The 21,543-nt window shown below is 36.2% G+C and overlaps 2 protein-coding genes across 2 annotated transcripts; one reads left to right on the forward strand and one right to left on the reverse strand.

Moving 5' to 3' along the window:
- The first annotated feature begins 3,964 nt into the window (after positions 1 to 3,964).
- Positions 3,965 to 6,584, forward strand: foxe1 (forkhead box E1). Its single transcript, XM_026204412.1, has one exon. It carries the CDS (start codon positions 4,296 to 4,298, stop codon positions 5,358 to 5,360), a length of 1,065 nt encoding a protein of 354 aa, XP_026060197.1. The 5' UTR covers positions 3,965 to 4,295; the 3' UTR covers positions 5,361 to 6,584.
- Positions 6,585 to 7,220: 636 nt separating this feature from the next.
- Positions 7,221 to 21,505, reverse strand: spag5 (sperm associated antigen 5). Its single transcript, XM_026204413.1, has 26 exons — positions 21,352 to 21,505; positions 20,592 to 20,633; positions 20,390 to 20,506; positions 18,233 to 20,274; positions 17,966 to 18,155; positions 17,751 to 17,867; positions 17,576 to 17,668; positions 17,377 to 17,490; positions 17,139 to 17,258; positions 16,892 to 16,984; positions 16,627 to 16,761; positions 15,514 to 15,607; positions 15,277 to 15,424; positions 12,549 to 12,599; positions 12,259 to 12,433; positions 12,031 to 12,164; positions 11,760 to 11,928; positions 11,018 to 11,141; positions 10,068 to 10,154; positions 9,778 to 9,904; positions 9,092 to 9,224; positions 8,880 to 8,960; positions 8,571 to 8,720; positions 8,255 to 8,329; positions 7,660 to 7,740; positions 7,221 to 7,570 (listed from the first exon to the last, which is right to left on the reverse strand). The coding sequence occupies exons 2-26, from the start codon at positions 20,616 to 20,618 to the stop codon at positions 7,499 to 7,501; spliced, it is 4,749 nt and encodes a 1,582-aa protein (XP_026060198.1). The 5' UTR covers positions 20,619 to 20,633; positions 21,352 to 21,505; the 3' UTR covers positions 7,221 to 7,498.
- Between the last annotated feature and the right edge of the window lie 38 nt (positions 21,506 to 21,543).

Genomic DNA, 21,543 nt, shown 5'->3' on the forward strand with positions numbered 1-21,543 from the left:
AACGTGATTTAGAGCAGCCTAAATTATAATTACTGCTTTAAATACTTAGATCCTAATGACCAGTATTAATTCAAGATCAAGTTACACCAAAAGCATATAGACATGACCAAATCCTCCAGAATCTGCCAAATTTAGGAGCTTGTGAAATGCAGAACACGCACTGGGATATACACAGTCCGTGGAGCAAGGCCCTGTTACACACTGAACTCCCGAGCAATTAGTCATGTGTATTATTCTAAACCAGCAAGCATCAGACACACTGAGCAACCCAACACAAATAAACTGTCACCAGGACAGGACCAGAGGGTTATTTAGATATGCACTAATGCTGAACACTACGAAAAACACGCTAGATTTGTCTGACTGCACTATTTTTCTTAATCAAATTACAGTTAGGGTTTTAATAATGCAAAACAATAATGATATTGCTGAAAAAATCATGAACAGTAGGTTTGACAAAATTATAGTACAACAGCAGATGTTTCCTAAAATGCATTACTAATTACAGATGAGTTTGTGACCAGACCAAGAAAAAAATGTTTGTGTTTTGAAGGAAAGCTGTGTGTGTGTGCGTGTGTGCGTGTGTGTGCGTGAAGTCTTTTACAAATGAAACAAACTATCTAAAGTGACTTTCTAAATAAATACTGAAGTTTTCTTTTGCATGTCACCATTTCACCATGAGAGGGATGTCAGAGATTTTTGCATGGCTTATGAAGACAAAACAGTAATTTACATAATTCGTCAATGGATGGCCTTTTGGACCATGCCGGTTTGTACAATATTGAAAAAAACATTGTTCTATTCATACTGGAATACATACTACAGTGGTGCAGAACATTTTTTTTTTCACCACACAAAATGCTTATTCTAACAAATGCAGGCAGTTCAGTTTAAAATTCAAAATATGTTTTAGCTGATTTTTAAATACTATTTCAATATTTTTGGTATACATTCAAAACAAACTGCTGGTTTTCTTTAATGCAGACAGTAGACTTATAGCTAGTATAAATTAGATAGATAGATAGAGGTTAGTCTAAATTGATTAATATAGAAATATTATTCATTCATTCATCCATTTATATTTACTTCAGAGATCAGAAGAACAATCAGCACCAAGCAATACACATATTACATAAACAAATAGTCCTTTTTTGTTTTGTTTGTTTGCTTTGTCATTAAAGCTGTGGGAATACATGACTGGAACCTCAAGGAAAAAGCTGGCGATTTCCACAGAATTGAAAATTCCATTCACAAAATTTGACACATCCTCCACCCCTTGTGTCTTGTTTGCTTATGTATATGCTGTTCCACAGATTTTCATCTATAATGACGGTTGAAAACAAAAAAGTGTTTCAGTAACTCAGATTCAATAACCCTTATAAATTCTGCAGATATTATAACATAGGGTAGCTTAAATCTTTGTATAAAATTACATGAATAAATAGCAGTCATCCCATAAAAAATTACAACTTGCCAACTCATAAATAAAAAAACTTTGCAGGACAATTTGAACACATTTAAATCAGCAGTGTTCAGTTCTCTTCTTTGCAATTATATATGCTGATTGCATATATATATATATATATATATATATATATATGAAAGATATTTGCTGATTTTATTTTTCTGGTTATTCTAGTTCATAGAATTACAGGTAAAGTTAAAAGCAATGCATTATCAATTGCAGGATTCCATGCAGCAAGGTCTTCTTTATGCTGTAAATTTTGGCAAATGTATAGGAAGCAATGTTTATTACATGTACAGAAAACACCACTTTTCCTTGTAGAGCATTGAAAATTCTAGGAAAAAAATAACATTATGCAAAAGGAGGGGAAATCACATAATGTAACAATCAATTATAAATTGTACTCTAAATTGTCATATACATTTAAAAAGTAAAACAGAAATGTATTTTAAAGGGATTTAATGGGTTGATTCTGTCACAATGGTGTTCTGTTCAATATCTTTAGTAAAAATTTGTAGTGTTTACTTAGTTGTCATTAATTTTCTACAGTATCCATGTCAAGAAAAAAGCAAGCATCTGCTTCAATAAACAAACAAACAAACAATAACAACGTCATATAGCCATTGTAAGTGCCTATCATTTAGCTGTGTGACAAATGTACAGAATACAATACCATTTAGATTTCATGACTCAAATTAGCTTTCTTGATAAAGATTCCGTTCTATCTGTACAGTCTTCTACAAATTTACAGGACCTGCTTAGATAATACTTTATCAACAAAACCTAATTCACGGATTGTCTTAAAAATATATATAAATATTATATATATATTTATATATAAAAATAAATGTCATTACACATTTATCTTTTTGATTATTAATTGTATAGACTGAGCTATTGCATTTAATCAACACTGTAACATGTAGAATTAATATAGTGCTTGGTGTAAGTTTTATACAAGACTGATTGTTTTGATGCTCTTGGGGGGGGGGGTTATCATTTCTGATGTTTTGATGTTTTATTGACTCTGATGACGTCATTGACAGAATAATCATAACACAGGGTATTAAAATTATCTTTCTTAAATGTAAAATCCTCTGTATGACAGAGAGCAACATTTTATGACTCATCCCTGGAGCATTTTCTGCCAGCTGCACAAGGGTGGGCAGCCTTTAGGAAATATCCTCTATAAATCCACCAAGCACAAGAGATTACCCTCAGATGACAGGTGAGGAATCTCTTTGTAAGCCCAAGCAATGTTTAACCTTTAGAGAGAGGCTCATTGTCTTGGCGCCTGTCCGAGGAGCAACTCATTTCAGCATAACCTCTCAAACTCTCCCAGCACAAGACCCCTCAGTTGGCCTCAAGTGCAGGCATAAGAGGTTTTGCCGGAATATTTGCTAAGTACTCGCTTGAAACAAGTATCTGAATATAATGCAAGAAGCCCACTTTGAGCAGTGTAGAAGGTCAGAGAGGTTAAGGACAAAATTTTATAAATTACCTAAATCAAGACCTCAATATGAGAATCAGTCAACTTCCCAAAAAAACAACCCAAAAAAAAACAACAACAAAAAAACAACAACAACATAAGCTTATGGGGATACCACTGTATAGTCAATTGCATTTTTATTTCCTTTATTGAACATCTACCCAACATCGAAAGAAGTTACCTGGCCTAGGTATCAGCCTGTCTTTACCCACACACCAAAATGTGACCCAGATTTGCATGCAGTTAAAACAGAGGGAGGCACACACTGTGGCTTACAATAACATATTTACATCTTCTCACACAGATGAAACCGCCTGACACGGCACTGAAGATAAAAAAAAAAAAAACTACGGAGGCAATGGAGTTTGTATTACCACTAAACAGGGCTATTAGAGCACTATAATGCCCCACTTTAGCCAAAATGAATCCCAATCTGTTTTGCTTGCTACAAAAATAAACATACTTGTTTTCCAATTACTTGCTGGGAAGCTAGAAAATTAAATTCTTCAAAAAGAATTAGCTGCATGTAGTGGGGGCAAAGATGATAGGAGACACTAATCTCCAGATTAAACAAAACCAGGATAAGTAGTCAAACAATAGATGCCTTAAAAATGTTTGGATATTCTCAAAGAAAAATAATAATAATAATAAAGCACTTTGTTGGCAACAGGGACAACAGTAGCCATTTGAAAGTCTCAAGAAAATAATCATAAACAGAAAGTATTTTCTGAGAGTTAAGAATTTTAAACAGAAAATACATTCATGTACTACACCATTCCATACAATTCAATTTTATTTGTCTGCTCTGAAAGGACATCTGTGCTTTCAAAGTTCTTGTTTCCAAAAATGTAAAGTAAATAAATGTTAACAACTAAGAGAGCACTTAAAGGTATACAAATCTGCAGAGGCATGTGCTTTTAATCACGTGACGGTTAACCTGCTTGAGGAGGTGGGGCTAATAACTCTTCAGGTGGTGTGTTCCTTGGCCAGTTATTGACTGTTCACTTCTCTCTTCAACATTACGAAGACTCCCATCAGATAAGGCTGTTTATGTGAGTGCTTCCATTTTATTAAACTTAGTACTGCAAGAATTGCTTACAAATTAGGGCATCACAGTGCAAGGACACACCTGACGCTCCAGATGAAGTGCAAAGGAACTGATATTTCTGGTTGGGGATTTTAAGGTCTGCATTATGACTGGTATTTTTTCAGCAGAATATTTCGTGCAAGCAAAGAACATTTGTTGCACCTGACAAGGAACCAAGTGAACCAAAACCGTGACAGTCAGACTATTGTGATTTCCAAGCTGTGCTACCGTTGGGAGTCATTTTAACTAGAGTCATGCCTGTGGTTAAAGTGGAGAGCGATTCTCCCTCTGAAACCACTCTTCCAGTGAATGACAGTCAGAGAGCAGAGCCACAAAGAGGACGTCGGAGGAAGAGGCCTCTTCAGCGAGGCAAACCACCATACAGCTACATCGCACTGATCTCAATGGCCATCGCCAACTCGCCTGACCGCAAACTCACTCTGGGAGGGATCTACAAGTTCATCACAGAGAGGTTTCCTTTCTATCGTGACAACTCCAAGAAATGGCAGAATTCCATCCGCCATAATTTGACGCTCAACGACTGTTTCATCAAGATCCCCAGAGAGCCCGGTAGACCTGGAAAAGGCAACTATTGGGCACTGGACCCCAATGCCGAAGACATGTTTGAGAGCGGAAGCTTCTTGCGACGGCGAAAGCGGTTCAAACGCACCGATTTCACTACGTATTCATCATACGTTCATGAGTCTCCAGTCTTCTCACCAGTCCAGATTGCGCGCTCAGCCTACGCCAACTCGGTCTACTCCAACATGGCCGTGAGTCCACCATATGCACAACAGCTGCCTTCTGCCTACTACCAGTCCTCCTCTCCTAGCTTCAGTGCTGGTCAGTCCAGGGTCTTCAGAATCAACTCTCTCATTGGGTCACCTGGCAGGATGGGCCAAAGTGGAGAGATGATGCCTCAGCAGTCTTGCCGCAGTTTCAGTCCAGAGAGTGGCTCCTGCAGTTTGGGAGGACCGGGCTTCCAGCATCAGTCCTGCAGCGGAGAGACAGTGCTGTCATATTGCTCAAGCTCCTCAAACAACATGGCCTTTGCTTACCCCGGCCCAGGACACGGACAGACTCAGGTATCATATCCACAAGGCAGCACCCAGGCCTACGGGCCGACAGGGAGGGTCGCTATCTCCAGTTTGTCTCCCATTGCTGGAGATGCTGTGGGGGACCCCTATGGTAGAACCTCCCCTGCACAGCTGGGCTCTTTTTTTCAGTACAATAATTCTGGTCCAGTAGGAAGCTCAGGAGCCTACATCAGGCATCCGGCTTACTCGGGTAACATGGACAGGTTTGTGACAGCCAACTAAACAAGTTCATGGACGATTATTTTCCATTGCAAGAACACGGGCGCACAAGTACCTTTGGAGAGACTATTTTAGTAAATATAAAAAAAAAAACAACTGTGATATTTAAACTGGTTTTATTGTGATTCCATCAATTGAGTAAATGGAAATTTTAATAATCTCAATTTACGCATGTACAGCCTTTTCCTTTTACAACATTGTAAAAACAAGTTAAAAACAAATGTTTACAAGGATCAAACTTTTTTCTTTCCTTTTCTTTCTTTTTAATTTTTTTTTTTTGAGTGAAATGAGTTCATATGATTTGTATAAGCTTTTCTTATAATTGTCATCTGTGCTAAGAGTAAATGCTTCGATTTGCTTTTCATTGGAATAAGGTACTGCATTTACTACAGTGATATAAAAATGTTTCTACAAGAGGCTGTGTTGTTATATCCTTTTACAGATGAATTATTTAACATTTTAATTTAATTGTGAATATATAAAGAAAACTAGGCTGTAAAGCAAGAATCCATTTCAGCAGAGACCTAAATTTATAGAAATGTTAACTGATTTCACTTATTTTAATGACATTTATTTCTAAAAGAGGTAATTTTTTCTCCCTTTCTTCTTATTGAAAATACATATATTACAAATTATTATTAAATACTTTGAAAGAACAATGCTTTATTATTTAGCACTTAAATAATGAAAGCTGAAAATTATTTTAAAAATGTAAATTAAGAAATTTATGTATAAATTATTTTGTGGCAAGCTTTCAGTCAAATAGGTAAAACAATATTTTATCATGGTTAGACGCATATTATCAATCCTCCATGCTATTTTGAAGTTTACACTACTCCTACATAATTGACAACAAATTAGTCAGAATAAGTGCAAAAGGGATTATGAAACAGGTAGGGTAAAATAATTAATTTGTAACTTTTTCTGCCCCTTATCTTTTCTGAGCTTTATTAGACCAAGTCTTCCAGTTCCACACAATAGCTTGTTTCAGCGGCACTGGCCATTAATTATGTCCTTTCACTCTCCAATTTTGTATTTTTTAAATTGGATTTTAAATAGACATTTACGCTTATTAAAATACACCAGCTTCGTGCTGTGACAATAAAAGTAAACAATAGTGATGTCAATATTGCAGAATAATTTAGAGTAGGTAATGATAAACTATAACTAACAGGTTAAAAATATAAAGCTACTGAAAGATTTGAAACCAAATAATAAAATAAATAAATGTATTTCATATATATATATATATATATATATATATATATATATATATATATAAGGAGGTAATTCGTATATATATGAAGGATATATAGGATATATATATATGGATATGAAGGAGTGTAAAGCTGCCATTTTTGACAAGCTTATGAAGTGGCCAGTATTTGCACGAAGATTAAAATGAAATTTTTTTAACGTGTCTTGCTGTGTTAGTCATAAATTAAATTAATTGCTTTTATTCAACAAAAGGCAAAAAGAGAGAGATGAAAGTCCTAATATGGTGAGAAGGGAAAGTTTAGCAGTCAACTGTGTAGGTTTTAAATGGCAGGCCAAAGAAGAGATGGAGGTATTGAGTATCAGTGAAGCAGAAGAACACATCAGTGAACATTGTCCTTGAATGGCTGGATTAAAACATCACATCGTTCACCAGGTTTTCACAAGCACTGGCATGATTAGAATAACTATGATTAATTACTGGACTATCTGCTCATCAATCAGCTTTTATATATATGATTCAGACTAGGAGTAAAAAAAAAAAAAAAAAAACAACAACAACAACAACAACATTCAATCAAGAGTTTCTGTTTAAATCAAATCTGTAAAATAAGAATTTAAAACACTGAAACACAAATGTTGCTGATGTCCTGATAACAATTCTAATAGTTGAATTCATGCACAGACTTTAAACTAAGACAACAACAACAAAAAAATGTTTTTTTTTTTTTTTTTTCTAACAAAGCATATCTAAACACTTATGACTTACAAAATTAAATGAGCTGATTGGCCTACAACCTTACCAGACAGAAAGTCTGAAGATTATCAAGTTGAAATAAGAACATATTTAAGAAGAAAACAAGAACTTTGTTTATTTAACAATTATGCATTTAAAAATTAAACTGCATTTCTGAATTTTCAATAACTCATTCAAGAAATTCTACAAGATTTTGTAGCTCAGGACAGCTCTTGACAAGATCAGGAATAGAAGACAATGTCTGTGAATAGAAGAAAACAGTAAATTTGTTAATATTTCTCCAATACAAAGAATATTAAACAGATTTTTGTTTTTAATTGTTCCTCTTACCCGTCTTACTCTTTCAATCATATCATCAAGCAGATGAAGCTCTCGCTCCAGTTTACTCTGGTTCATGGCATGGACCCTTTGCTACAGAACCATATTTCATTTAATTCAAAATCTAAATACCAGTCATATTAAATGTATACAAGTATTTTGTCTTATCAATTACAGTCCTTATAGACATGATTCTGAAAAAGACTTTTTTTTCCACAATTGACTCTTCGCAAAGACCCACTCCCTCCTTAGTTACTGTTGCTATGTCTGATAAGCCATGCCACTCTCACGGCTCTCAGTTCAAGCAGAACGTGAATAGATCATCTTTACATATTGTTAAAGCACGAAATCAACATTAAATGAACATCAGAAGGTATTTTATCTCAACCACTGAAAGACGTCAGTACACACCATTTTCAAGTTTAAGTACACCGAAGTTCAACTACTCTCCTGTCTGATTTGTTTGTCAGACAAAATGACAGATTCAGAGTTATGATTGGTCAGATCACCTGTCAATCAAGCTCCTTGCGAAGGGTCAATTGCTATAGGAGACACATTGGTGTGTCTGTATAATTATAACAATAATAATAATGCAGGTAAATCTTACATGTCGTTTTGCCCTCTCCAAGACCTTGGCACGATTTTCCTCTGTTTCCATTAAATTTGCCTTGAGCTTCTCAACCTAAGAACAGAACGTGTGTTATTGATTCAGGGTTTTTTTTTAATTAATTTCAAAACATTTAAATCTTGGGTCTGTGAAATCTCTAAATGGGAACTGCTTCAAATATCAAACTTACATTTAATTTTTGTTTTATGTTCACAAGACTATGTTTTGGATGGTTTGAGAGTCAAGGAGTATACACTTTATTTAATAATATTGTTTCATGCCAGTTACAGAGGAAAAACTGGATAGACTGCCATACCTCTCGGAGCAGTTTGATTTTTTCATCTAATGCTTGGGCACTGGCTGCTGATTGGACTCCGGTTCGATTAAGCTCCTCCCTCAAGACCTGAGCCTCCACCTGTGCCTGCTGTTCCAGGCGACGCAAATCAGCAACTTCTCGACGCAACTCCTGTTTCACACAACAGAGCAAAGGCGAGTTAGTTATGATACAACAATCTAACAATAGTATCGACAACCACAAAATGTATCCATCAGTCTAAAAATGTGTATGAAAATATTGTCAGCATTATGTCTGTGGGCAGTGAGGGCACTGTGAAAGGTTACTTACACTATTCTCTGCTCTGTATTTGTGTGCCGCCTCCAAATTTTCCTCCATCTCACTGCATAATTTCCTCAAGTTTTTTTCATCCTTAAAGATGACAGAAAAATTACTTACGTAATTACATATTTAATCATCAAATGCTCCAAATCCTTGAGAGCAAAATTAAAAAGTTTTGCAGCTGGGAAACTGACCCTGAAATGTTCTAGTTGAACATTTACCTGGGCTTTTTGCTGCAGGACCGCTGCATCCTTCTCCACCTGAGACTGCAGTCGGTCAACATTCTGCCTCAGCTCTGAGACTTCCAGTTTGTGTCTCTGAGATTCTTCCAGCAGCGCCTCCTGCAGGTCACATCTGAAACAGCAGGTTGTCAGAAAACATTCAATGTTTAAGGATAAAACAATTTATTAAAACATTTTCTGCAACAAAATCTATATGACTTTAATAATGATTCATTTGAAAAACAAAGTAAAATTGAAGTATACCAGTAAAAGTGGTTTGGGTCAAAATAAATTAACTCCCTTTATGTGTTGAACTTCAGGTGATTTACATGCATGTGCCAAAAAACTAACGAGAATCAGAATTTAAATTTAAATTTTACACTTAATTGCTTGCTTGCTGTTAAGTTAATTTCATCGCTCGTCATGACATTCCAAACCGGCTGACCAAAAGTCAGACTGACTGACTTATGTGGAACAAGACTTGAGATGAAATGATGAGTTTTTCTTTTTTTTTTTCTGGCACACAATGAATGTTAAACAGGCTATCAAATTTTTTTTGGTTAATTAATGTGTTTTGGAGAAGTAAACGTCATAAGTTTCAGAATGACATGAGGATGAGTACATTTTAAAAATCTGTTCCCTAGCAAATGAGCCTTACTGATTATACCCGAGTTTGAGTAACTCACATAGTCTGCTTCAGAGTCTGATGCTCCGTGTCTTTCTGGATTCTCAATTGGTCTAAGCTGAGCTGAAGATCGGAGATGGTCTCACCAAATTCAGTCAAAAGCTCCAACATACGGCTCTGTCTTTCCACTGAGTACACAAGAGAGTATTAATTATATTTTTACACTCATATATAGACACAAATACACACAATATAACACACTAACACACCCACACATACATATTTGAGATTATTTTTTAATTATAATTGAACCTAACATAAGTACATGTTATCATCCGGAAATGAACGTACCTTTCACTTCTGTGTGTGTAGTTGGTGGTATTCGGGTAAAAGCACTGGTTTCACTGCCAATGCCATCTTGTTGCACCTCACTCTCCTCTGCAAAACATTACCAGGGGTTAAAGCAAAAAAAAAAAAAAAAAAAACTCTTTAACATTTGAAAATATACTATGGCAAAGTTATTGCTTTCAGTGTTCAAACCGATTTATATTGTCATTAATATATAGTTGACCTGAAGAATGAAATCTATATTATACACTCAGGGCTCGAATTGAATGCCATCCCCTGCATCCCCCTGGTTTAAAAAAAAAATTACAAAAAGGACCCCCTCAGTAAAACCACCATCCCTCCTTACCATCCCATTTGGATTAATAATGTCGTTTTTCAACGAAAATTGTTCAAGCGCAACTTTTTAATTTATTTAAAAAGACAACAGAAAAAGTATGATTTTTTCTTTTGGCAGAACGTAAAAACACTGACATGTTATTGTGTAACTGTGAGGGATTGAGATGACAGAGCTGTTCCTAACGCACACACACACACGCACACCCGGAGCAGTGGGCAGCCATTTATGCTGCGGCACCCAGGGAGCAGTTGGGGGTTCGGTGCCTTGCTCAAGGGCACCTCAGTCGTGATATTGCCAGCCAGAGACTCGAACCCACAACCTTAGGGTTAGGAGTCAAACTCTCGAACCATTAGGCCACAACTTGTCCTTTTCCCAGATGAATGGTAAGCAATTCAAATTCACAGCATATACAAAGGAAGAGTTTAGCCTCTTTCATACATACATTCTTTACTGGTAAATGAACACTACATTCTCACACACGAACATGTCTGTGATTATTTACAAGTTTTGCAAGTAACCAGAAACATTTGACACTACAGGAAAAGATCCTCAATAAATGATGCAGGATTAGAACAGCTTTCCAACAAGACAAGACAAGCACCAAAAGATAACGCACCTGAATCCTTAGGAGACTCTGTCTCAGGTTCCTGTGTCTTCATCATGGCCACCATAATAGAATCCACAAAAGAGCTGGAGGGATGTCGATGAGACTGCAATGTCTTATCAGAGTCCTCTGACTCCTGAGAAATGCAAAACAATGCTATTAATTCAGCAAAAAAGCACCCAGAATAAATACAGCATAACTATAAACATTAGAATGGAGTGACGTCAATTGAAAAACTAATTTGTACTATTCTATATCAAGTTTTTCTACTTAAAACCTAGAAACAAGTAAACCCAACAACATTAATACCTTAAAAGGTTAATTTAGAAAACTAAATTTACAAAAAAATAGCTCAGATTTCAGATTTTAAACTCTGTAATTTACAAAATTACACAAGAAACTGTGTGAAAAAGTGTTCTTACTGTTAACTAAAATCATTTAATCTTAATTAAAATAAGGCGGAAGATGTAAATATTCAACTTAAATTAGAAATGTTTCCACGAATGAATATATATATAAATGAATATTATATATATATATATATATATATATATATATATATATATATATATATATATATAAAAAAAACAGTTAAATATAAAAAAAAACTATAATATGAAAATAACAACTAATATAAATGTGAAAACAAAAATACTTTAAATTTTAATAATTGAAAGACAAATTTAAAACAAAAATGAAACCTTCAGTAATTCAAAGCATGTAAATTATGACAAGTGTAGTAAAGCATAGGGACCTTGGAGGTTAGGGACTCCTTTAAGATGCTTGTGAGACAGCAAACTCTGTTGTTTAGAAGCATGACATCATTAGATGCCTGAGCCATCTGCTCTCCTTGTTCCAGCAGCATGCTGCGGGCTTTGTCTCGTGTACTGTCCAGCTCTTCCTGAAGGGACTCTTTCTCAAGCCTTAGAGAAGAGATAAAACCAGAAAAGAGACTTCCATTTATTCTGATTTGTTCTGACATTTGTTCTAAAAAGTAACAGTGACTAGACAGGAATATTCTGTACCGCAATTGTTCCAGTGCTAGTTTGAGGTCTTCACACTCCAGGTTTCTCTCTCTCAGACCCTGTAAGTGGCACCGCAACAATCGCTCACTTTCCTCCATCTGTTCCTGTGCCATTTCATTTTCTGCCTGTAAGAACTGATAGAACAAAACACATTTCTGTTATAGTGGGAGTAACAGGTATTTTTAAAGTATTGTGAATGTTTTGGTGTAAAATCTAGTATCTCATCACCTCACTCATTTCTTTGGCACTGGATAGTTCAGTCTTCAGTTGAGCCAGCTGTCCAAGCTGGTGGCGATGAATTTCAGCTTCAGCGTGGAGCGCTTTAATCAGGCCTTCTCTCTGCGACAGTGTGTCCTCATATTCCTCTAGCTGCTTCCTGGAAGTCTCCAGGTCTTCCTCAAGCCTGCCGAAAGCATACACACACACACACACACACACACACAATAAAAAAGTAAATTTTGTACATTTATTAATACAACAATAAACAAAAGAAGGGAGAGGAAAATGTGAAGATATACCGGTTTGCTCTCTCTGTAGCTTGCTGTGCATCACACATTGACTGCTGCAACCTAAAGTAGAAAAATAAAATAATATAGAAATGACCCTATTATGTTGCTCCAAACTAATGATTGTTTTCTTGTTTACAGTGTATATGTAGGTCAATGTGGTGTGGTCCAATGTGGTTTACTGAACTGCAAATTTTTGTCATATATTTTTAGTTTTGGAGCTTTGATGCAGCCTTCATCTTCTCAAGGTGCAAACAGGAAATAAGCTGTTCTGGTCATGTGACAATTTGTACTAATCATGTGAAACTGCACATATTTAATTGAGACCCTTTATTTTTTCCATATTTGCAGGAAGTGCACTAAAGCAATAGTCAGTAAGGTTTTTAGAGCTTTATAAATGAAAACGTTTTTTTTTTTTATGATCATTATTGTGGCCGGTGGGATTAAATGGGTTATTAATTAAAAGTTAAGGTCTTCAATGGTTTACCTGGTATGAGTTTAACACATCGTTCACAATCACAACGTTCTCTGAGGAATTTCACAGGATTTATTTTTTTATTATTAGATTTATTATTATGATTTATGTTTATATTTCCTGTCACTCACAACCATCATATATAGATCTTCCCTAATTTTTCCCACAAGTAATTAGCTCATAATTAGGTATCCATTCATTTGTCTGGTTTGAAATGTATTAATCAATTATCCAAGCTGAGTGGTAATTTCCCAGTCTTATTCATAAAATGTTTTTTGTTTTTAAACAAACAAAATAGTTATAATAGAATTGATCACATTAATGCAGTTCAATTGACTGTACTGCATTTTAATAGATCTTTCACCATTTGTTGAAACTATCATGATCAGTTAACTGAAGCACAAGTGCCACCTATGGGCCATTTATGAAATGGTTACATGAATCGACTTCATTACATTACCACTTTTAATAATTAATCAGCAATAGTTAATAACTAGGTTTTTAAACATGTTAATATTTCATTAATGAATTCTCATCCACCCACAACCCACACGATTAATCAGAATGTTGTTTTTTTGTGACTTGGCAACTCTGACTTGTGGATTATCCAGTGTCGGCAGATATAATCACAACCAACACATAACTATTGCATACTGTACACTAAAGTGTTCTGGTGTGTGGGGGGAAAACTTGAAGCACATATTATGTACACTAGAGCAGTGGTTCTCTACAATTGAACCTCTAGAACCCTAAACAACAATAAATATTCCAAGGCCCAATGACAGTTTTTTTGTGATTTACTGGATAAGGATTTAAAAATGTTTTGCTTACAATTTCTGGCTAATATATAATTTTAAAATGTGGCACAGCTAGGAAAAAAGTATACTCCTTATAAAAGTGCCCATAGAGTTATAAGATTTTATCAATTTAAGTGACTCTAGAACAGGGGTGCAGACTGAGTCCCAGCAGAGTTTAGCTTCAACTCTAATTAAACGCACCCGATACAGCTAATCAAGTGTTTCAGGGGCCAATTCTTCAGAAGCTAATTATTCTGTCAGCTTTATTACTGGAAATCTGACATGATCTTCAAAGCTCATCCTGGAGTTGCTGTCATAGCAACATGTCCGCTAACTTAAACCTGCTAAGGAGCAGACTTATTTAAACAGGATTATATTGCATCATTTTAAGTAAAGCTGATACTGAAAGTCTGCTATTTATGTTTTTAAGAGCATATATGTGACCCTGGACCACAGTCATAAGTAGCACAGGTATATTTGTATCAATAACCACACAGTGGCTAATATGCATTGCTAAGGACATTATTTGGACAATTTTAAAGGCGATTTTCTCAATTCAGATTTTCAATTTCAACTTTAATACGGTCACATAACAAATCTGCTTCAAAATTAAATGAACTGCTAATTACAATACACTTGACACTGGAAAAAGCAAAGCCTGTCACATACTGATGGTGAAAATTAAATAATATCAAAATATATATATATATTTCAATTATTTTGCTCGCTTGACTATTTCTTTGATCTCAGTTATATGATTTCATTGCATTTTTCTTTCTTTCTGCTAGCCAATCAATGCTTTTCTGATCATAGTTTTAAGTATTGATATACTTGAAAACTGCATTGAATGTGTGGTGAGGTAGGGTTGGAACAAGTTTTATACCCTGCTCTGGAATCACACTTTTAAAATTAGGCTCTTTCATACAGTATATCCAGGTTTTTCAAGAAGGAGATCTTTAGTTGATCTCGACGAGTGAATAACGAAGAGAAAAATATTTTGGTCGCACTTCATTTGAGACCTAACTATTAATTAACTATGCCTTTTTGGTTGTTAAATTTATAGTTTATTTTATTTTATAAAAAATATAGTCAAACAAAATAAGGCATTAATATGTGCATTATAAGTACTAATTAATTGCCAATACACTGGTAATATGCATGCTAATAAGCAACTAGTTAATGTAGTAGTACTGAATTGTTACCATGTCTTCATTTTTAGTTGTTTTCGGTTATTTTAATGCTTGTTTTGGCTTATTTGAAATCATTTAATTTTTCTTGAGGCACTGGCACCCTGATTGAGAACCACTATTCTAGATTCTCATACGAATAATTAGAATAGAAATCATTCTAGGTCAAAAATCTAAATTGGTGTATCCCTAAATTAACTGATGTAATTCAGTCATCCAAAAAGCAATATGAAATTAACTGTTTTTCAAGAAGCAATTTCCCCAAGTGGATTTCTGCATACTTGCTGGTCTCAGAGGCGAGGGACTGTTCTAGGAAGGCGTAAGAGGCCAATGTAGATGTGACAGTGGCTGAGAGCTCAGTGCTCCTCCTCTGCAGCTGAAAGCGCTCCTCTTCTGCCTGAATCAGCTGCTCCCTCAGCACTGACATCTCTAAAAAACGCACACACAGCAGAATCAAGTAAAAGCTCTCTTTTGACTACACAGGGAATAAGTCAATTCAAAGTAAATCACCATCACACCTGAAGTCATAATGGTTTGCTGCATGTTCAAGTCTGAAATCTGTTGACTGGCATCTTGCAAGCTTGATCTCATGTGCTCGAGTTCATTTTCCATCTGGGGATTAATGGAAACAGCGATTAAAAAGACAGACTGCTTCTAAAGTAAAGACATTAAAGGAGTCACATCACAGACTTTCCGGTCTCTTAGAAATGAAATAGTTTAATGGGTGAAAAAACACTAACATTCACAACTTTAGACAGGCTACAAAAATCGAACATTTTCACATTTAAGTTTAACTGTCTATAGTCTGAACTTTGAAAAAATAAAAATAAATAGATTTCTGTAAACCAGGGGTGGCGAACGTTGATCCTGGAGGTCCTGTGTCCTAAACTCAGCAGGGACACAGGCCCTCCAGGATCAATGTTACCTACCCCTGCTGTAAACCCAATACAAGGCATTTAAACGTTTGGTCTAAAATGCAATTGAAATGTTTTCTGAAAATTCCACTTAAAGGGATAGATCACCCAAATTACCCCGTGAGTTATTCACCCACAAGCCAACCTAGGTGTATATGACTTTCTTCTTTCAGATGAATACAATCAGAGTTATATATATATATATATATATATATATATATATATATATATATATATATATATATATATATATATATATATATATATATATATATATATATATAAAAAGTGTCCTGGCTCTTAAAATCTTTATAAATGGCAGTTGCTTTTCAACAGTGCAATAGAAGTCAGCAAAGTTGTCCACAATTTTCACATACAAAAACATAAGATTTCTCACAAATCACACACTATGTCACTTTCATTCCAGGTATCACTCTCTCGGTCAAAGTGGTGAATCTGCATGGGACAATCATTTGCCCACACATTAAATGCAGACAGCATTAACTTCTATTAAAATTTCTATTTGGGGGGTGGGGGTGTTGGGTTTGGGTTTAATGTATCCGCACTTTGACATATCTGGTTAAGATTTTGTAGAATTTGTAAGCTATTATATGGCTTCGGAAGAATTTTCTTTGTTTTTTCGGTTCCTTTTAGGTTTGATAGACATGTAACGAATAAATAATGATAGCATTTCATTATTAGTGGTAAATGTCTAACCAGATCTCTCTCTTCCACAGCTCTGTCTCTCATTTCCAGATGTTGCTTGCTGCTCTCCACGGCAGTTGTAGTCCTCTGATGGAGCTGGTGAAGCACTGGGTTTATCCTCTGAATCAGCTCTTGAGCCTTTCTCAGCTTCCCATTGAGGAAAGGGGGAAATTGTTATTTTGCTCCTTAAAGACTGAGTAAGCAAAATGTAGCATGCTATTTTTATTTCAATATCTAAACACACTGCAGACTGATGGTTTTAAATATGAACTCTTACCTCTGCTAACAAGCTCATGTGATCTTCTTGCTTCCTCCTCAAAAGGTCATTTGCTGCACTGATGGATTCCATGTATGACTTGCTCAGTTCAACCTTGGAGAGGTCACACAACTCACTCAGAATACAAGCATATTACATACATAGTCAAGCAAGCCTTCACTTTTAGTTTCTGTGGTCACTATTAAGCTAGTGGGAAAATTATATTTTCATATAAATTGAGATAGGGATGCAAGCAGTATGAACAGACCAGTGATGGGTAGGCCAGTTTGAGGGCTGACATCAGATCCTGTTGAGACCCAACAGTGTGCTCTAGTTCTGCCACCTGAGCAGCATGATAGTCCCTCAACTGCTGCGTTACATTGAAGGCCTGCACACAGAGACAAATGAACAGGATAAGAGGCAAAGATCAACAGGATATTAATTAACAAAAATCTAAAACTTGTGATCTTAAGCTTCAACAAAACCAATAAAAAAAAAATTCTAACCGCTTCTTTCTCCTCTAGAGCCTTGTCCATGCAATCTCTCATATCTGTCATCTTCTGCTTCATCCTCTGAAGAGTTTCCTTGTACCTCCCATAAAGAGACTTCATCTGGCTGACCTACATAACACAGACTTTTTATGAGATGTGATTTCTTGCCAGATATCTTCTAAGAAAATTATGAAATACATAAGTAGTGACTTACCTGTCTAGATAAAGTTTCTTGATCAACATTAACAGTATTTCCAATCTGTTGCATCTTGAAGATGGCATCCCCTGTGCTAGACTTAAAAGAATCCTATAGGAGATTGATGATAATTTAGGCCTGTAAAACTGAAAAATGCAAGTGTAACTTTAAAAACTTATAGGGTGTTTCTCACCATCTCAATCCTGATTGCTTTAATGCTGCTGTATAAACTTTGAAGAAGATCCTCATCATGCTCAAGACTCTGAATTCTCTCCAGGGCAGTGCCATACAAATCTTTATACGTCCCATTCTGTGAAATAAAGACAAGATAAAAAAATAAAAAAAACAATACCAGACATATTCAGAGTTTTTCTTCCAAAAAAGGTGTCTGTGGAGCTGGGTTGTCACCTGTCTGAGCTCAGTGTGGTCTGTCTGGATGAGTTTCTCCCTGAGATCTGATGGAGAAGTATTTTTGCTCGAATCATGAGCACGTGCAGAAGTGAGCTGCTGGGAAAGAACCTCCACCATGATGAGCGTAGAAGCCAGTCTCTGCTCCAACTCTGATCTAGACAGATGCTCCATATTTCCAGGCATCAGGCTTCAGAGAAGGATTCATACAGAGACGATGTAGATCACTTCAACAGAGAGACAACAATTCATGCTTATCTTACTTACTTCCATAGCAGAGAGTCAGTTGAAGTGCTGGCATCAGAAACATCAACCTCCTTTAAAATTTCTACCATTGCTGAAGTATTAACACTCCGCTCCATCTGCTGAACCGGTGTGCTCCAGACACAAGCGCTACGCATTACTACTGGAGAACTGCGTACTAAAGCATTGTGGGGATTCACTGTTGCTGGAGTAGGAACAACCATCTTCCCTGACACAACCATCAGCAATTCAGCCATCTGTCTGAGCTGTTCCTGCAGAGGCCCGTTACCCAAAACTGGAAGGGCATTCAACATCATCTGATCGTCTTCAGAAACCATTTTAGGTTCCACATCCTTTGTCTTGGGTGGGTCTTGAGGAACAGGTGTGTAGCTTAAAGCATTAGCCAGGGATGTGGAGTTCAACAGTGGAGGAGGCATTGGACTCTCCGGGAGCTCAGGCCACAAATGGCTCATTGGGTTCTCAGCTGTGGGGTCATGAAAAACACCCCTGCTTAGGGTGGGCGTCTTTGGAGTGCAGGAACCTGTTAGAGCAATAGCACTAGGAAGATCCTGATTAACAGAGACAGCTTCACCAGATCTATCACAGAACCGCATAACTTCGATCTCTGGGTGCATCTCCTCATCCTTCAAACCCAGTGTCTTATCTTTGAGAATGCTAGTTTCCAAGCCAACATTTTCAATAAAAGCAACTTGAGGACAAAGGTTTTCCTCAAAATATGAAACTGCCTCTTCCCTTTCCGGCTGAAACTGTTCCTCACAGTATCCCTCCACATCCTTTATAGTCACGATAGAAGACTCATCCTTGGGCACCTTGTATTTGTCATCCCTGTTGCTTAATTGTACAACATCTGAACTTTCAATATTATTTTTACCATTTAATACTGATAATTGTTGGTTTGAATTCTGGTTAGCAAAGGTCTTAGATGCTTCTGTTTCACAGCATGAGACAGATTCAAACATTTTTTGTGTATTGTTTCCAAGAGGTGATGTTAAACTAGCAACTGTATTTCCAGGCTTTTCCAAAAGACCTGGTGAGGAAACCTGTGACTTGGAACAGACCTCGTTTTCAGTTGGCTTTTCCTCAGCATGGTAGTAAATATGGTCAACATGCTTCCTTCCTGGTGTCAAATCAGCAAAGCTTTGGCCATCATTCTCCATGGAGTCATTTATACAAGACAGACTTTGTTCTTCAGCAAGACTGTCCAGAAGCACTGACATTTTCGACATGTTGGATAGATCAGCTATTTCCATTTCAACTCCAGAACAACACAAGCCTTTAAAAGTGATTTCTCCTTCTTCGCTAGATACACCATGACATCCTTCAGAGAGATTAGCTTGATCGTGATTGTTTAGGTTCACTGTATTTTTCGGGGTACACTGAATACCTACAATCTGTGGAACATTTGACTGAGAGGCGTCATCTGCATCAACTGTACTGATGGTGTTACTGTCTTCACACAAAGTTTTCCAGTTACAGTACGAATGACCCAGGGGTTGATTGCTTACTGATATAGAATCTGTGCCCACTTTAGAAATGGGAGTATTTTTACATTGTGTGTGATTTCCTGATGCTAGATCCTTTATGAGAATGGACTCATCAGAGATAGCACAGTTATCGGAAACCTGAACCTCTCCACCTAAGCACATTTGGGATTTGAATGTGACATTTTCCCCCTCATAGGTGGAAACTTCTTCCTCCTGACACAAAATAGATGACGCATCCAGTCCAGTAGATCTGCTCTTATAATAGTATGGATGGTCAACATGCTCTTCAGTGGTCTGATTATCTTCTGTGCAATCAGGTTCAATGGTTTCATTTTTGCCATTCTGAGGTGGGTCATTATCCTCAAGAACCAGGCGCCTGATGAGAACCGACTCTTCTGACATTACAGGTTCATCCTCAACTACGACTTCTCCTTCAAGACACACAAAGGATTTTATGATGACATCTTGATGTTCATCAGTGGCATCCACAGCTTTTCCATCACTATGGATGTCTGTTGTGATAGTTAAGCTTGATTGCTTTTTACCAGGGACAACTTCATGCTGGTGAAAAACAAAATGTATCAGCTGAGGTCAAAGTAACAGACAAACTTCTTATATTTTTTCCCATATGAACTTGAAATCACAGAAAGTAAAAAAGACAGGAATGCTTCCATACCTTTGTTGTAGGGTCCTCCTCATGCATTGATGCATGCTTAAGCATTAGAGTAGGACTGTCCTGAAAATTCTGCAGTTCATTCTGTACATCTCTGAATGGAACTCTTTCTGATCTGGGCTGAAAAAGGCATAAACCTCTATGATTAGAGCTCAAACAACACCTTTTTTTCTAGTTATAATATGCATGGATGTGAAGTACTTACGTTTGACAATCCATGAACAGATGACATGTTTTAGATTAATATCTGCAATCACAAACAAAAGTTAAATACATTTGAATTACTGCAATATTATGCGACTTTATCTGGTACACACAAAAAAACACATCAAAATTAAGTTAACACCATTTTTACATCACGCATAAATCAGCATCTTTCAACTGTAATGCTGCTTGCATTTTCAAAACAAACAAAAAAAGATAAATATATAAATAGACTATATATTGCGTAAACAACACAAACCATAATAATAAATAGGTCTTGAAGAAAAGTTCGATATTTGTTAATAAAACGAGAAAGCAAAAGGCTGGCTGCGTTCAAAGACGTTACAGTTAACGTTAATTGTATAATGATATATCACATTTCTCACATTATTTCTCACACATCTGCTTACAAACTGATGAGATCAGGTCCACTTCTCCATAGAAAGTCAAAGTTTACGTAGATTTGCAGCTTAATATCTTCGAAAATATATAATAACAAGACATATAACTGATTGCATCCTCTCAAGAAATGTCAGATTTGTTGGTTCTCAACGACCAACCAGCTGCCTGTCTTCATGACATTTTAGACATCACAGACACATAGCAAATGTTGCTTAAATACTGTTTAGACTAAAACGCAGATCTAAAACTGTATTCTAAAACTGTGTTATAAAACACAGAATTGGACAAAGGCATCACCAAACCCAACACCTTATTAATTATATAATTATACTAAAGTGTGTTCTGTCTTTAATTGTTACCTTTGCTTCTCATAAGCGCTTTTCTTCTTTTCTTCTTCTTTAATAAGCGCTTTTCTGGACGTTACTGTTTATTTTAATCCGTACTAGAATACTGTAAAAGCAAGCGATGTCAGTTTAACCGCCACTAGCAAGTTCAAAATACAACACACAATCACCTGATTGGATAAAACCACTGCGTAACATACGGAAATG

This window comes from Carassius auratus, chromosome 26, assembly GCF_003368295.1.
Source record: "Carassius auratus strain Wakin chromosome 26, ASM336829v1, whole genome shotgun sequence".
NCBI lineage: Eukaryota > Metazoa > Chordata > Actinopteri > Cypriniformes > Cyprinidae > Carassius > Carassius auratus.

Excerpts from the sequence above, each read along its gene's own strand:
- foxe1 (XM_026204412.1), top strand. The coding sequence starts at position 4,296 with ATGCCTGTGGTTAAAGTGGAGAGCGATTCTCCCTCTGAAACCACTCTT.
- spag5 (XM_026204413.1), bottom strand. The coding sequence starts at position 20,618 with ATGTCATCTGTTCATGGATTGTCAAAC. Across the intron at positions 20,275-20,389 it reads AGGAGGACCCTACAACAAAG|CATGAAGTTGTCCCTGGTAA; the intron begins GTATGGAAGCAT and ends GTTTTTCACCAG. Across the intron at positions 15,608-16,626 it reads CTGTGGAAGAGAGAGATCTG|ATGGAAAATGAACTCGAGCA; the intron begins GTTAGACATTTA and ends ATTAATCCCCAG.